Source organism: Geotrypetes seraphini, chromosome 5 (genome assembly GCF_902459505.1).
Source record: "Geotrypetes seraphini chromosome 5, aGeoSer1.1, whole genome shotgun sequence".
NCBI classification, from domain to species: domain Eukaryota; kingdom Metazoa; phylum Chordata; class Amphibia; order Gymnophiona; family Dermophiidae; genus Geotrypetes; species Geotrypetes seraphini.
In genome coordinates, this window is record NC_047088.1 from 192616846 (window position 1) to 192634470 (window position 17625).

Consider the following 17625-nt stretch of genomic DNA (forward strand, 5'->3'; position numbering starts at 1 on the left):
GAGGGGGGTCATGCCTTAATCCTTCCAGTAGTCATCTGGTCAGTTTGGGCACCTTTTTGATCCTTATTCGTTTTTTAAACAGATCTAGTTCCAGACATCTAAATGACGCCCAAAACATGCCTCTAACACACCCCTAGTAAGACGTCCAAGTGGCAGTTTATGCTGTCTTTTGGATGTCTATCTTTTTTGAAAATGAGCCCCTAAGCCTCTAAATTTAGACCTGTTATTTATTTGCCTAGATTTGAGTCCAGTTTATGAGCCTAGTGCTGAAACTCAGTGATAAGTACCTAATCCCACCCCTATTGACACCCACTTTTTATGCTCCTAAATTTAAGAGTTTAGTGAAATTTTGAGTAAAAATCTATGCACTCGGCCCTAATAAAAAAAGTTTTCAGCGAGGCCAATGTATGAGCATAACTATCAAAGGGGGACTTTTACTAAAGATTAACGCATGTTATCTGCCACAGGACCCATTTTATTCCTATGTTTTTAGATAACATGCGCTAATCTTTAGTAAAAGACCCCCCAAAGTTAAGAGCATAAATCTTTTAAATATTGGGCATTCTCTTTCTCATAGAAGGGATGGGAAAATAGTAAGGCAATATGAATTGAATTTGCAATTTCTTTTCACACTTTTTTTATCACTTCAGTTCATGTTGGCATTCATGGAGACCTATGTAATGACATTAATGTAAATATCCTTATACATGTTAATTTAGACTAAGCTGCATGGAATGTGGATTAACTGCATGTTGCATGGCTTGCTGAGATTAGTCACCTCTGCCCTTTCACCTCCATGTTCTCCCTGCTAGAAAAAGTATGCAGTTCTACTGGAAAGTATTTATATGCTTTGAATTTTTTTTCAGGAAAATTGAAATAAATGCCTGAGGATATTTATATACTGTATAATAGCCCCCTTTTACAAAACTGCACAAGTGAGTGCTGTGGGGCAAATGCTCCAGAGCCCATTCATTTCTATGGGCGTTGAAGCATTTACCACACCGACCCACACTTGGGCTTTGTAAAAGGGGGCCAATAGTGTTTTATTTGTATGTAACTCATGCTTTTTCCAACAGTAGTTCCAGATAAATTACATTCAACAAGTACTTTTTATCACCTATAAAATAATTGAAAAAATGAAGCATTTTAGGAGTTTGCTATAAATGTGTAACCCACAATAACTAGTGAGCAGCTTTCAGTACCTCATTTTGGCTGGTGAAACATAGAGATGGACATCTAGGAGAAGTACAGAGAACCGTAACCTCTAGGAAATGATTATAGTAGTATTCGAGTTCCTACTTTGTTTTTCGTTTACATGATCAGTGGGTCCAAATTAAGAGAAGTAGATATAGAAGTAGATTGCTGGTTACTACACCTTCGGAAGAATATTAAAGGCCCATCTCTTTTCTATGTGATTCACATGTTGCATATCTAATCTAATCTTCAGTTTATCCCAGGACAAGCAGGCAGCATATTCTCACATGTGGGTGACGTCATCTACGGAGCCCCAGCGCGGACAGCTTTTCAAGCAAACTTGATTGAAGTTTCAAGTTTGCTACACTGCACCACGCATGTGCATGCCTTCTCGCCCACTAGAGGGCGCATCCCACCTCGTGGTCCTCAGTTCAGTTTTTTCCGCGGAGCCAGAAGCCCTGTGGAATTTGAGCTCTGCTATTTTTGCCTTCTGTCGCCGCGTCCGGTGTTTTTTCTTCGGTCGTGGTACTTGCTTTCTCTTTCTTTTAGTTTTCTTCGTCTTTAAATCGAAAAAAAAAAAAAAAAAAAAAAAAGTTTTTCCGTCGGCTCCGGGGGCTCCCGTGAGCCACGACCCGGCCTCCTTGTCGGTCGGTTCGGTTTTCATGTCCCGTCCCTTGACGGGTTTCAAAAAGTGCACCCGGTGTGAGCAGTTACTATCCATCACTGACCCACACCGGTGGTGCTTGCTCTGCCTTGGACCCGAGCATCCGACTGACTCCTGCGATCGGTGCTCTACTTTTCAGGCCAGAGCGCTCCGCCGACGCCGCGCCAGGATGGCGGAGCTTTTCGCAGTTGACTCCGCACCCGGGAAGGCCTTGACGTCGGCCTCGGCTTCGGCCCCGGCCTTGACTTCGGCCTCGGCGCCCTCGGCTTCGCCGCGTCCCTCGACCTCGACCTCGAAGCCGACGCCTGCGACCAAACCTGCCTCGGGTAAGTCCTCTTTTCCATCCCCGACTCCAAGGTCATCGAAGAAGCCATCCTCGAGCTCCTCTGCGGCGGGTGGGTCGTCCTCGGCCCCGCCCAGGACTCCGGCCACTAATGCCCCGAGGGAATACTCGAGACCGAGGTCGCCCTCCAGGGAGCATCCCCCGGCCTCGGACCTGCCTACCATGGTCGGGATTCCGGCGTTCCAGGACCTGCTCCGAGCATTGATTACCTCGGAGCTGTCTGGCGCCCTCGAACAACTGCAGCGGGCTGCGACCTCGACTGCTTTGACCTCGGGGGCACTGACCTCGGCGACCTCGGTCTCGACTCCCTCGGTCTCGGGTACCGGGGCACCACCGACCTCGGCATCGACCTTGCCCTCGACCTCGGCCTCGGGGGCCCCGCCTGAGAGCAGCGTACGGCCCCGGGACAAGGTACGCAGGGTGAGACGGATTTCCTCCTCCTCCTCGAGGTCCTCCCGGGGTTCCTCGCCCTCGGGCCGGCCTCGGGCGAGGCGTCGCCAGAGGAAGCCTAAGCGTTCGCGAGGCTCTCCTCGGCGACGTGGTCGCTCCTCGCCGCTCGGGGGCGAGGCCTTGCGGGTCTCGGAGCTTCGCCTCGATAACCCGAGGCTTCTCCGTTCCCCTGCGAGAGGGGGGTCTCGTGACTCCTCGCCGAGGAAAAGGGGGCGTGCCTCGGTCCCTCGGACGCCTGGGACTTCTCCCAGGGGTTCTTCGAGGCGGAGACGTTCCCCGACCCCCTCGAGGCCATTGGATCTGGCCTCATGGGGCTCGGGGTCCGGTAGGGAACCACGATATTCCCACGAGGCTTCCCCCTTCTGTTCGGCGGGGGGGTCGAGAACTCCCTCGCCGCCTGCCAGACCGTCCTCCTTCTCCAGCTTTGTGCAGGACATGGCGCGTGCCTTGGGTCTGGACCTCATGGCTGGTTCTCAATACACAAAGGAGTTCCTTGAGGAGCAGGACCTTCCCACTCCTCCTAGGGAAACCCCTCGGCTACCCTTGAATAAGGTCCATCATCAGACCTGGCTTAGGAACCTGACTTCCCTTCTTACAGTCACGGCGGTTCCGTCTAAGATGGAGTCCAAGTACAGGACGATACCAACCAAGGGATTCGAGAAGGCTCAACTCTCCCACCAGTCTTTGCTGGTCGAGTCTGCCCTCAAAAAGACACAACCCTCCCAAGTTTCTGCGGCGGTCCCGCCCGGCAGGGAGGGTCGGACCCTGGACAAGTTTGGTCGTCGCCTCTATTCGAACTCCCTCATGGCTACCAGGGTTTTGAATTATGCCTTTACCTTCTCCTCCTATCTGCGTGGCATGGTGAAGGATTTGCCCCTGTACCGCGAATCCTTGCCGGACTCCCGCAAGGAAGGGTTTGACAAGTTTATATCCAACCTGTCTCAATTGCGCTTGTACCTTTTTCACGCTGTGTACGATGCGTTTGAGCTGGTATCGAGGGTGTCGGCATTTGCGGTGACTATGCGCCGTTTGGCGTGGCTACGCACCCTCGATATGGACCCGAACCTGCAGGAACGCCTTGCAGACTTACCTTGCGTGGGGTCCGAGTTATTTGATGAGTCCCTAGAGGCGGCGACCAAGCGGTTGTTGGAGCAGGAGCGCTCATTGGCCTCCTTGGTCCGTCCGAAGCCTCGGGCACCGCCGCAGAAACCCTTCAGGCCTCCCCCGAGGCGTTACCCTCAAAAGTCGACCCCGGCTTTTTCTAGGCCGCCGCCTCGGCACCCACCTCAGCAGGGGAGAGGGGGACAGGCGAAAGCTCCGGCGCAGGGCCCGTCCAAACCAGCGCCGTCCTTTTGACAGGCTATACGGGTGGGGCCGGCCCTCCTCCGCGATAGCGCCGGACCCCCTTCCCATAGGGGGTCGACTCCGGGCCTTTTATACGGCTTGGACCGAGATAACATCCGACGCTTGGGTGCTCCGGACTGTCTCCGAGGGCTACTCTCTCAACTTTTGGTCGGCGCCGCCGGAACAGCCACCGGGGGCTTGCCCATACAATCGGACCCAGCTACCCATCCTCATGGCCGAGGCCAGGGCCTTGTTGAAGCTTCGGGCGGTGGAACCGGTACCCCCCGATCAGCGGGGGCGGGGGTTTTACTCCCGTTACTTTTTGGTCCCAAAAAAGACCGGGGACTTACGCCCCATCCTGGACCTCAGAAAGCTCAACAAGTTCCTGGTCCGGGAGAAGTTCCGGATGTTGTCACTTCCGGTATTGTATCCACTCTTGGAGGAAGGGGACTGGATGTGCTCCCTGGACCTGAAGGAAGCGTACACCCATGTTCCGGTGCATCCCACCTTCCGCAAATTCTTACGGTTCCAGGTGGGCGAGCTACACCTGCAGTACAGGGTCCTCTCCTTCGGCCTGGCCTCGTCCCCTCGAGTCTTTACGAAGTGTATGGTGGTGGTCGCTGCAGCCCTGAGATCCCGGGGGCTTCAGGTCTTCCCGTATCTGGACGATTGGCTGATCAAGGCCCCGACCAGGGAGGGGGTTATCTCAGCGACCCAACAGTCTATCATCTTCCTTCAGCGACTGGGGTTCGAAGTAAATTTTCCCAAGTCACAGTTGTGCCCGGCCCAATCACTTCAGTTCATAGGCGCAGTGCTGGACACTGTTCGCCTCCGTTCATTCCTCCCTCCTCCTCGTTTGGAGGCTTTGGTTCGGTTGGGCCGGCTGATCTCTCAGCTTCCTGTGGTGTCGGCTCAGCGCATGATGATGCTTCTGGGCCACATGGCGTCTACGGTCCACGTCACTCCATTCGCCAGACTGCGCCTGAAAATTCCTCAATGGACTCTGGCCTCTCAGTGGCGCCAGGAGTGCGATCCTGTCTCTCATCGCATAGCAGTGACTCCTTCTTTGAGACGTTCGCTCCGTTGGTGGACCGACTCTTCGAATCTTTCCGGAGGTTTGCTCTTTCTCGTCCCTCCTCATCGCAAAGTTCTGACCACGGACTCCTCGGAGTACGCGTGGGGGGCCCACCTCGACGGTCTGCGGACCCAGGGACTGTGGTCGGCGGAGGATCGCCGCTGTCACATCAATGTGTTGGAGCTTCGTGCCATTTTTCTGGCGGCTCGAGCGTTCTGCCACCTGCTCCGAGATCAAGTAGTCCTAGTGCGAACGGACAACCAGGTGGCCATGTATTATGTGAACATGCAAGGTGGGACGGGCTCTTGGTCCCTCTGCCAGGAAGCTCTGCGCCTTTGGGAATGGGCGATCTCCCAGAACATCTTCCTACAGGCTGTCTATATCCAGGGAGAACAGAACTGCTTGGCAGACAAACTCAGTCGGCTTCTACAGCCGCACAAGTGGTCACTCAACTCCAGAGTCCTGCGCGAGGTCTTCCATCGCTGGGGGACTCCACAGGTGGATCTGTTTGCCTCTCCGGACACTCGCAAACTACCCCTTTATTGTTCTCGGATGTATTCCCCGGACCGTCTAGAAGCGGACGCCTTTCTTCTCGACTGGGGAGGGAGGTTCCTTTATGCGTTTTCTCCGTTTCCCCTGATCTTGAGAACGTTGGTTCGTCTCAAATCATCCAGAGCCACTATGATTCTCATTGCGCCTTGGTGGCCTCGTCAACACTGGTTCTCCCTGCTCCTTCAACTCAGTGTCAGGGAGCCTCTGCTTCTGCCTGTGTTTCCCTCTCTGCTATCTCAGAGTTGAGGTTCGCTGTTGCATCCCAATCTTCAGTCGTTACACCTGACCGCTTGGTTCCTTGCCCCTTGACTTCGGTCCCGGTTTCTCAGTCGGTGAGGGAAGTTTTGGAAGCCTCGCACAAGGTCTCGACCAGGCTTTGTTATTCCCAGAAATGGACCAGGTTTTCCTCCTGGTGTTCCTCGCGTCACCTGGATCCGGATTCGGTCCCGGTGTCTTCGGTACTGGACTATTTGTTACATCTGTCTAACTCCGGCCTGAAGACGACATCTGTTCGAGTACATCTCAGTGCCATTTCTGCCTTCCATCGGCACTTGGACGGACGTTCTCTCTCGCTTCATCCCCTGGTGACACGTTTCATGAAGGGTCTAATCAATGTTTGTCCCCCTCTGAAGCCTCCTCCCGTCGTTTGGGATTTGAATGTTGTCTTAGCTCAACTGATGAAACCTCCCTTTGAGCCTATCGACAAGTCTCTTCTGAAATTTCTTACTTGGAAGGTGGTTTTTCTTATTGCCCTCACATCTGCTCGACGGATTAGTGAGCTGCAAGCTTTGGTTGCTGACCCGCCTTTTACTGTGTTTCATCATGATAAGGTGGTTCTCCGCACCCATCCTAAATTTTTACCTAAGATTGTGTCTGATTTCCACCTCAATCAGTCCATTGTCCTTCCTGTGTTCTTTCCTAAGCCCCACTCCCATCCTGGCGAGACGGCGCTCCACACGCTTGACTGTAAGAGGGCGTTGGCTTTTTATCTCCAACGTACCAGGTCTCATAGGAAGGTTCCCCAATTGTTTTTGTCCTTTGATCCTAATCGTTTAGGACATCCTGTTTCCAAGCGCACCTTGTCCAACTGGTTGGCTGCTTGTATTTCTTTTTGCTACGCTCAGGCTGGTCTTACGCTCCCGGGTCAAGTCACGGGGCATAAGGTCCGGGCGATGGCAGCTTCGATTGCTTTCCTCCGATCTACTCCGATGGAGGACATTTGTAAAGCTGCCACTTGGTCTTCGGTTCATACGTTCACCTCCCACTACTGTCTGGACACTTTGTCCAGAAGCGACGGCCAGTTTGGCAGTCGGTGTTACGTAATCTGTTTTCCTAAAGTGCCATCCTCCCACCTGCCCTTTTTTGGTTGGCTTGGAGGTCACCCACATGTGAGAATATGCTGCCTGCTTGTCCTGGGATAAAGCACAGTTACTTACCGTAACAGGTGTTATCCAGGGACAGCAGGCAGATATTCTCACAACCCGCCCGCCTCCCCGGGGATGGCTTCTTTGCTAGTTATGGAACTGAGGACCACGAGGTGGGATGCGCCCTCTAGTGGGCGAGAAGGCATGCACATGCGTGGTGCAGTGTAGCAAACTTGAAACTTCAATCAAGTTTGCTTGAAAAGCTGTCCGCACTGGGGCTCCGTAGATGACGTCACCCACATGTGAGAATATCTGCCTGCTGTCCCTGGATAACACCTGTTACAGTAAGTAACTGTGCTTTATATACCAGATCATCTTGCATTGGAGCTCGACTCAGTTAACAAAAGATCAAGAGACCAGAAATACATAAAGATATAGATAGGAGAAAGTAAGAGTGTTTAACTTAACCTATCATAGAAGAGTCATACGTTTAAATATTGTGCGAATAACATTGTTTTTAAAGTTTTCCGATACAATTGTAGCTGACCAATCATTCTAATAGAATCAGGAAGTCCATTCCAAATCTCTACTAACTTAAAAGCATAAGATTGACACAGTTTCCCAATCAATTTGATTCCCTTGAATGAGGTGAATGATAATTTGTACTTCTGTGTGTTCCTCGAATAGCAAAATCTATGGGCGTTCCAATGTAATGGGATCAAAGAGTCAAATAATCCACAAAGAAGTTTGAAAGCAGCACAACCACATTTAAATTGGATCCTAAAACGAATGGGAAGCCAATGAAGCTTTCTGAACAAAGGGGAAACTTAATCAAACTTTCATTTCCCAAAAATAAACTTTGCTACCGTAGTTTGTATTAATTGAAGGCATTGTAAACTGCCTTGCTTAATACCCAGATACACAGTTACAATAGTCCAATTGAGCAAACACAATGGACTGCACCAACACTGAAAAATGTTCCTGATGAAATAGTGATCTATCCGCTCTTGCCTCCTAAACCCTTATTGTAACCCATGAACCACTCATCGTTTAAATTGTAAACCGCGATGAATCCTAGCGGAAAATCTGTGGGGTATAGAAACTGTATGGTATAGTATGTTTAGTGCATCCTACTTATTCTTGTGCTGTAAAAGTGCACTTGATGATGATGCAGACAGAAAGATTCAGATCTATCTTTCATATGAAATTGCAGGATGTCTTCTTGGTTGTCTTTGTACAGGGTCATTATTATACAATACATTTTACAGTTAGCATGCATGTCCATCACAGATAATGCAGAAAAAATGGACAATTGCTGCATCTTTCCTCTGAAATTCTCCATAAGGAGTTACTGGCACCCTTGTCTCCTGTTGTTAGTGTTTTTAGAGGAGTTGCTGACACTCACTCTATCTCTGAAAAGTCTGCATATTCAGCAGCTTTTTGATTTCCATCTTTATTACCTGAAGTTAGCATGAATTTGGCCTATGTGTGCTTGAGCTCAAATCAGTTCTAAGTATTAAGAAGCAATTCTCTGAGATAGGCTTGAACATTTGCACACCCACATTCACAGAAATGTTTAGAATAATGGCATTTGTTACTATCGCTGGGAAAAGTAACTAAAGTCATCAGAAACAAAAAAAATGAGATTTGAATGAATTCTGTTAATACAATTTGCAACAGAACAGACCAGACCCCCATCCTTTTATGTGAAAACAAGTATAGTTACAGAAGTCCAAACACTTAACTTTTGCAGAATGCGTATGGACACGAAAAATCAGTCATTCTCAATGTTTTGGATCTGCTACTTTAATCACCTTTTCACAGAGATGATCACATTTATGCACACTTACACGGATAATGCCAAAATTCTTCCTTTACACGATTCTGCAAATAGATTTAACACAACGTATTTGAAAGATGGGGAGCATACAAATGAGAGGGGCTCACATTTACACATGTAAATTATAAAATACAGTTATTTATGCACATTTCTCCTGCATTCAGCCGCTAACATTTACATCATATCCATGTCTGGCACCTAAATGTTAAGTGCATAATTATCTGATTAGGTTGATATTGTATAATGGAAAGTAGGTGTCTACGTTCCTTTCTAGAATAGGCTGCCACTAGGGACCCTGTTATAGAATGACCCTCTAGTCTACATGCAGTGCAGTACAGAAAAATCAAGCTGACCATCACAATAGTAACATTCTTTTTTTAAAATTTTTTTAAAAAAGTATGCCATATCAGTGAAGACAAAATGTGCCAAAAATACATCTCAAATTTTGGTCTGAGATTCTCAATGTAAACTTTGTTACACTCTGAACATATTTTATAAGGGGGTCTTTTACTAAAGTGCATTAAACAGTTACCGTAACTTGCGAATTAGAGCAGGCCAGCACTTTCCATAGTGGTTTTAGCAGTTAGCACACAATAATTTGCATTTTAAATAGAATTTGAGTTGGGGGTGGGAACTAGGTGTGGCATGGATAGCATAATGAAATTAAGGAAGGGTACATACCGTACACACAAACACTTTCACTTGTCAGGGGTCACATCACCTCCTCAATAGAAGGTGCTAAGTGCATCAGCAGTAATGTGTCCAGAGTTAATATGCACTAATGAAACTTTCCCAGTAGTAACTGCAGAAGATATGCTGGGCATGCCCATAAAAATTACCAAGCAACCTTTGCACTTACTGTGAATTAGCTTTTGCTGTTAAGACACAGTTAGGTACAAAATTTTAACTTTAATAAAAGGGCCCCTAAATCTTCAGTAAAACCTCATACATGCAATGCACACATATCCATCTCAGAGTAGGAAGGGTCAGTAGCAATCTCTATTTGCAGTGATGTACTGTAATTAACTTCTTTCACATGGTCTTAAATTGGCACATGAATTGGTCTTAAGTGAGTGTGTAAAAAATCTCCCAAGCTAATATGTACTCCGAGGGTAACTTCTTATGCCTAAGAACAACTAATCACTCTTAATTACACCAAGGATGTGGCTTGCTTTAACTACATTATATAGTCAGGAGTGAACTTTCTAATCAGAAAATTAAAAAGATAGGGAGTCAAGATTCAAAGCAATTTAAATGGCCAGGAGAGGCTCTTGGCTGTTTAAATTGCTTATGTGAAAAAGCAACAAAGCAAGTGCTCCACTAAAGAATCCAACATGGAACAAAACAACCGGCAGACAATCTGGAGAGAATATCAGATTTATTCAAGGTGCTCCCAGCAACAATGCCTGACACGTTTCGCCAAACAAGGCTGCTTCAGGGGCATTTATCTACCTGGGATCAGAAACAGATTCCACAAGTAATGAAAGATGCAAAGGAATAGCTTACTTCAAATATACAATATGGAATATTGTGAAAGATTGTTTTACATGTAAAAAAGTTTTGGTGTTTCATTAGAATTTACTCAAGTAACATGTGAAGCCTATGAAGATTTAGGTGAATCACGGGCAGAGTGAGTTGTGTGAAACTAGTCACCTCTGAGGCTTCTGAAGATCAAATTTTGTATGAAGACTGTGTAGCTGTGCTGTTTATAAGTGTTTTGAGTGCTAAGCATATGTAAAAGATTTGGAAACAATTGCTTCCACTACTAAGATTTTTCTTACCAGATCAGTTTAATTTACAACTACTACTACTATTTATTATTTCTATAGCGCTACCAGACACACGCAGCACTGTACATTAAACATGCAAGAAATATGTTCTTATGTACAACAGTTGTAGCTTGGCATAAACAACTTACTTTATTATGTTAAGTGAAAGGACCCCAGTCAAGTCACTTAAACTTCCATTGACCCAGATAAAAACAAATCTTAGATTGTGAACCCACTAGGGACAGAGAAAGTACCTGAATGTAATATATGTAAGCCACTTTGGTTGTACCACAGAAAGGCAGCATTTCAAATCCATGACTCTTTACCCCTTAAATAGCTTAGCAATGGTAAAAAAGCTTTATTTTAAGAACTGTAAAAGTAGGTTTATAAAAATAGTAATGATATATGAGTTTGGTAGATTAACTCCTCTTACCATAATGGTAATTGGTAGAAAGCAGATAGCATAGCTGATTTTAAGAAAGGTTTGGACAATTTCCTGGAGGAAAAGTCCATAGTCTGATTATATTGAGAAAGACATGGGAGAAGCCACTGCTTGCCCTGGATCGGTAGCATGGAATATTGCTACTCCTTGGGTTTTGGCCAGGTACTAGTGACCTGGATTGGCCACCATGCGAATGGGCTACTGGGCTTGATGGACCATTGGAGTTGCTATCTTGTAACGTCTCTCATGTATCCACCCTCTGAACCTACAACAGATATTACTTATTTTGACATGTATTTTCTATCTTAAGGGATTGGTTTTATGTTGAAACGCTTCTTTTGATTTACAAATAGGCTGATAGCCCCTTTATACACATGATAGGCAATCTAAGTTCTTACTGGATGGATGCTGTTTGGTTTATATGCATCATTGGAAACATGTGTGCACTGCAGCTGTGATAGATAGACAGCTGGCACTTGATAAGCTGCTGCCTGATATGTTAATGGTCTTGCAGATCTAATTTGCTAAGTTACAGTGCAGGAAAGGTTAGCACACCGCACTCTTGTTGATGTAGTCTCATACAACAGCTCTCTGGGTAGCTTCCACTAACACTAGCAAAGGGAGAAACAATACATTGAGGAGTATCTGGAAACTAAGATGCCTGCTTCCATGTTTACAGGCACTGGACATGTGTTTTGAGGTCAAATAGCTTATTCCACTGCAGTTTTCAGATGAAGTTGTCCTATTTAACTTGAATGCTTGAGTTTGCTTTGCAGAGGAAACAAAATTCAGGAACTGTATTTTAAAATTATTAGGATATAAACTAAATAGAAATGGGGAACACAAGGGCAAATTCTATAAGAAGCGTCTAAAAGTTAGGCACCTAATTAGACACTATTCAGCGTGATTCAAGTGAATCACGCTGAGCAGCACCTATTTGGGCACCTATTTTGGAGGCGCCCAATAAATAGGCCATCTCTAGGCACAACTAAAAGTTAGTCGCCCATTTGAACGCTTAAGCACACTTAAGAGCAGGGATTCTATAAGAAGGCACCTAACACATAGCCACATCTATGCCTAACATGCATAGCGCCTATTTTTTTGAAGGCCGTCTAAATTTTTAGAGGTGCCTTGTTACAGAATAATGCTTTCTTGAGAGGTGCCTAAGTTTCAATCAGTGCTGATTAAAAAGCTTAATTGAGCTTGTTCTTCAATTTAGATAGGCGCCTATCTAGTAGGTTGCCTCCAAAATAGGTGCCTAACTTTAGGCGCTCGTTACAGAATTTGGGCCACAGACTCTTCTTGAACAATTTTCTAGAATCGTTATTCTGATATTTTATTTCTCCAAGGCAAGATTCCACCAAATGCCACCCTGATCTTTGAAATAGAGCTTTATGCAGTCACCCAAGGACCACGCAGTGTCAATGCATTTAAACAGATAGACTTGGACCAGGACAAACAACTCTCAAGAGATGAGGTAGGTCATACCTCACCCACCAGCTGCATTATTATTTACAGTATATGTGAATACACAAATCCCACCTGGTACATTTCTATGGAAAAAGGAATAAGGGATTTTTTTTTATAGATATAACAATTTTTATTGATGAAGAAGCAGAACAAAACATTGTTGATCATCAAACCACATATCAAGAACAATGCAACAAACACCAACAGAAAATATAAATTTGGTTATTAGAAATCTGAGATCATCAGTTTATAAATGACAAGATATCCCTCCGCTCCCTCCCCCTCATCCCTCCCTAGTAACCAGAAAAAGAATATAGACCAGAACAATGCAGGGACCTGTGTTCTTATGTCCCCTACAGATCACTACGTGCCTCCCCCCCATACATACACACACACTGCCTGAGAAAATTCCAATACAAGGCCAAAACAAAACACCCAAGAAAACCCTAACCCTCCCAACACCAACCCCCCACCCTCCTAACCATAACCAACTACTAATGAATGTGTTGTTTTCTCAATCTGAAATAGGCACTTCCAACTAGGCTTCGGAGTTTGGTCCTTACTCAAGCCAATTTATAAACTTGTTCTTTGATAATGGATTTTTATATTCTGGAAGTTTAACTGCAGTTTGTATGATTTTTAAGTATAGATGTTTGATAAATTTTTAAATCACGTTTGATTAAAATTTTTGATTGCAATTACATTTTTAGTCGCTGCCTCGACAGTTCCACTGAATATCCCTTCTGACCACCATAAAACATTATCCAGACAGTTAAACAGATAGTAGTGATATTCAGCCCACTACTCAACTAACTGGATAAAGTAAAAACAGGGTGTGTTGTTTTTGCCTGCCCTTCCCAAGAGCATTCTCTCTCCTGAAAAGCCCCCTTGAAAGATGCCCCCTCCTGAAGACCTCCTAAATGAACCACCAGCACCACCACAAAAACTCCCATCCTGAAAATCCTTCCTGTCCACCTATAGGCTCCCCTTGGCTTACCTTAAAGATGCCCTAGTGGTCTAGGGTAGGATAGGCAGGAGCAATCCCCATTCACTTTTGCCCAGACCAGCTCTGAGTTCAAAATAATGGCCACAATCTGTAGCCCGTAGTTCTTACCACTGAGACTTAGGGCTCCTTTTACAAAGCTGCGATAGCGTTTTTAGCGCACGCAGAATTTTAGCACGTGCTAAGCCCACGCTACACAGCTAGAACTAACGCCAGCTCAATGCTGGCGTTAGTGTCTAGCGCGCGCTAAAAACGCTAGCGCAGCTTTGTAAAAGGAGCCCTTAGAATAAACTTCTAATATTTAGTCACAGCAAACCAGCATTCCTACTCGTCCTCCAGCAGAAGCAGCTTCTGCTGCCACCACTCCCTCTAAGATCACATTTGTTGATTTTTATTCTATAATGGAGTTATTTTTCATTTTACAGTTTGAGTGTAGAACTTGTAGCTATCATAAGTCAAATTTATATGAAAGCAAAAATTGGTAGTAAGAATTTCTTTACATTGATCTTAATGAATTCTTACTACAAAGTAAAATTGCGATTGGGAGAGGAAGTTTACATGTTGATTTATTTTTGCTTTACAATATGTTCTATTTCAGATAAAGCATTACTTGATGGAGGATTTTAAGAAGGATGATAAACCACGAGACCTAGCTCGTGAGGACTGGATTTTAGAAGATATATTTAAAAAGAATGATCATGATGGAGATGGCTTCATTTCAACAAAAGAATACAACATATATCAACATGATGAGCTATAGAATAGACCATTTTTAAACCATTGGTATAAATATGGAGTACAGCAATTGAAAGACCTGTAAAATAGACATCTTTTCTACATATCTTATTTTTAGTGATTAATATTTAGCCAAGTTTCCTGCAGGCAACCTGACTGTGTAACAACATCTCTGCTATTTACCATTCCCCAACGGTTAAATATTCATCCAATTTTATTAAACTTTCTGTTAAAGATAGTGAAGTACCTATGATTCCCAACTCACAAATGGGCTAGTTCATTTGAAATCTCAGGGAGGTCAGAGCAGATTGCGATATATCAAACATTTTTAAAGTTGTCCAGCTCTTATTGCTTGTGGTCAGGCAATGAAATCATGTATCATGAAATATCCACACATGCTCACTGTTGTATCATTAAAATGTTTGCTAAAGTTATATGTATTTTAAGTTGGTATATTTAGAAAGTACTTAAATTTTGGAAATGAGGCACTGCTTGAGTTTCATAGTATATGTGGAGGGGCATAATAAAAAAAGCCGTCTAAGTCCCCTTTTGGCCTAGGTCCTAAACATTGAAAGTAGAAGCAGAGAAAATGTCCATTCTCAAAAAAAGCATCCAAAATGAGGGTTTTTTTTTTTTAGAATGGCCTACCTCTATGTTCAGCTGTTTAAAGGCCCAGACCACCACTACGTCTACACTTACAACACATTACCAACCCCAAAATAGCCTAAGTCCCAAATGCCCAAAACCAGATTTTTTAGGCGAAGGAGAGACCAGTCTTTCGCCTAAAAGCTGGATTCTGTAACCGGTGTCTGTCAAAAACAATACCGGTTACAGAATCCCCTCCCCAGAATTCACACACCCCCTAACGATCACGGCAGGAGAGATGGCTCATTCCCCTGCCGCGATGGCGATTGGCCCACCTCTGAACTGCCGCGACTCATGGCAGGAGAGATGCCTAATCTCTCCTGCCAAGATTTGTGGCAGTTCGGGTAGAGGGGTGATCGCCATTGCAGGAGGAGAGATAGCCAATCTCTCCTGCCGCAATCTAACCCCCCCCCCCCCCCCCCGAACCGATCCGGGCAGGAGGGAGTCCAACCTCTCCTGCCCCGGGAAACCCCCACCCCCCGATACCATCCGGGCAGGAGGAAGCCCAACCCCTCCTGCCCCAGCGACCCCCCTACCCCCACTAAGATACGGGCAGGAGGGATCCCAGGCCTTCCTGCCTACGGCGCACCCCCCACAACCGCCTGCAAACCCCCAATTGGCCCCCTGAACCCCCCAACCGCCGGTCCCATGACACCCCCAACACCCCCCCTTACCTAAAAGAAGTTGGCTGGATGGACGGGTCCCAAGCCCGGCAGGCCCGCCATCCGCCGAATAGCGGGCCTTAGGGCCTGATTGTGCCAGGTGCCAAAGGCCCCACCCACAGAAAGGGTCTTAGGTGCCTGGGCCAAATGGAATTGGCCCAGTTGTCTTAGGCCACTCCTGTGGGTGGCAAGGGAGATGATCCATCTCTTCTGCCACAATCGTTGCGGAGGGGAGTGGGCAGGTTGCCGGGGCTGCTGAGCTGATCGCAGCAGCCGCAATCAGCTCTGCTGCCCCTTTTTCGGCACTTATACCTGTTTTGACTTGGTCCAAGTCAAAACATAAAAGTGCCGACTAGGCAACCTGTCAAAAGTTTTGGTTATATCTGCTTTACAACTAAGTGTAGGTCGGCCTACCTCCCACCCACCTCTCACCCTTTCCCCTCCTCTAAAAACGCCTCTTTTCACTCTATGCCAATCCAATCTAATTAGCTTCTTTGACTGGGTAACAAGAAAACTGGATCTAGGGGAGTCCCTGGATGTCATGTACTTGGACTTCAGTAAAGCGACCCACACCGCAGGTTGTTGAGCAAGATGACATCGATGCGGTTAAGAGAAACATTAACTGCATGGGTCAGGGACTGGCTGAGCAGTAGACTTCAGAGGGTAGTGGTTAACGGCACCCTCTCCAAAACATCGGAGGTGACCAGTGGAGTACCGCAGGGTTCGGTCTTGGGCCTGATCCTTTTCAATATATTCATAAGGGATCTGACTCAGGGGCTTCAAGGTAAAATAACATTATTCGCAGATGACGCCAAACTATGCAACATAGTAGGTAAAAGCCCTTTGCCCGACAGTATGAAGCAGGACCTACTCTTATTGTAACATTGGTCCTCGACTTGGCAGCTAAGCTTCAATGCTAAAAAATGCAAGGTCATGCACATTGGCAGCAGAAATCCGTGCAGAACTTACACTCTAAATGGTGAGACCTTAGCTAGGTCTAAAGCAGAACAGGATTTAGGAGTGATCATTAGAGAAGACATGAAAACAGTCAAGTGGAGAAAGCTTCATCTAAGGCTAGACAAATGATGGGTTGTATCCGTAGAGGTTTCATCAGCTGGAAGCCCGAAGTCATAATGCCTTTGTACAGATCCATGGTGAGACCTCATCTGGAATATTGTGTACAATTCTGGAGGCCGCATTATCAAAAAGATGTGCTGAGAATTGAGTCGGTTCAGCGAATGGCCACCAGGATGGTCTCAGGGCTCAAGAATCTCCCATATGAGGAAAGGCTGAATAAATTGCAACTATACTCACTCGAGGAACGTAGAGAGAGGGGAGATATGATTGAGACGTTTAAATATATCACAGGCCGTATCGAGGTGGAAGATATCTTCTTTCTTAAAGGGCCCTCGGCCACTGAAAATCAGGGGCGGGCAATTTCATGGTGACACCAGGAAGTATTTCTTCACCGAAAGGGTGGTTGATCATTGGAATGAACTTCCACTGCAGGTGATTAGGGCCAGCAGCGTGCTAGATTTTAAGAAGAAATGGGATACGCATGTGGGTTCTCTGGTAGGGTGAAGTTAGGGGGGTGGGTCATTACGGTGGGCAGTCTTGATGGGCCGTGGCCCTTTTCTGCCATCATTTTTCTATGTTTCTATGAGGCAGGGGAAAGGCCTAAACTAGTTTTAGAATCATCTAAAACCAGTTTTGATTATCAGTACTTGGACAATCTGGCTTTTTGATCGTCGAAGTACCAATTTAGGCCACTTTTTAGAGATTTTTTTTTTTTGATTATGAGCCCCTTACTGTATAATTGAGTCAGCCCTCATATTCAAAGATATGATTTTAGACAAGATTTTACTCAGAGCTGTTGAACCCCAATTTTATATTATGGGGTGGAGAGCCCAGCAGAAGGAAGATAATTGGTAGAAGGTGCATGAGTCAGGTCAAATAAGGAGCGGAACCCAGAGAGGGGGCAGGCATGCCTGGCCTTGATCTGTTGGAGAGGGGGCAGAAGGAACTATCAAGGCTCCAGGGAATCTTCATGAGTGTCAGCTAATCTGTTTTTAA

The 17625-nt window shown here is 46.0% G+C and overlaps 1 protein-coding gene across 2 annotated transcripts in view; it reads left to right on the top strand.

Annotated features, from left to right (window-relative positions):
• FKBP7 (FKBP prolyl isomerase 7) overlaps window positions 1-14679 on the top strand; it is a 46853-nt gene extending 32174 nt beyond the window's left edge. For both annotated transcript variants that reach the window (XM_033946470.1, XM_033946469.1), the window contains 2 exons: window positions 12387-12514; window positions 14109-14679. In XM_033946470.1, the coding sequence (XP_033802361.1) occupies window positions 12387-12514; window positions 14109-14270 (290 nt within the window). In that variant the 3' untranslated portion in view covers window positions 14271-14679. The remainder of the gene's footprint in view (window positions 1-12386; window positions 12515-14108) is intronic.
• The last annotated feature ends 2946 nt before the right edge of the window (window positions 14680-17625 follow it).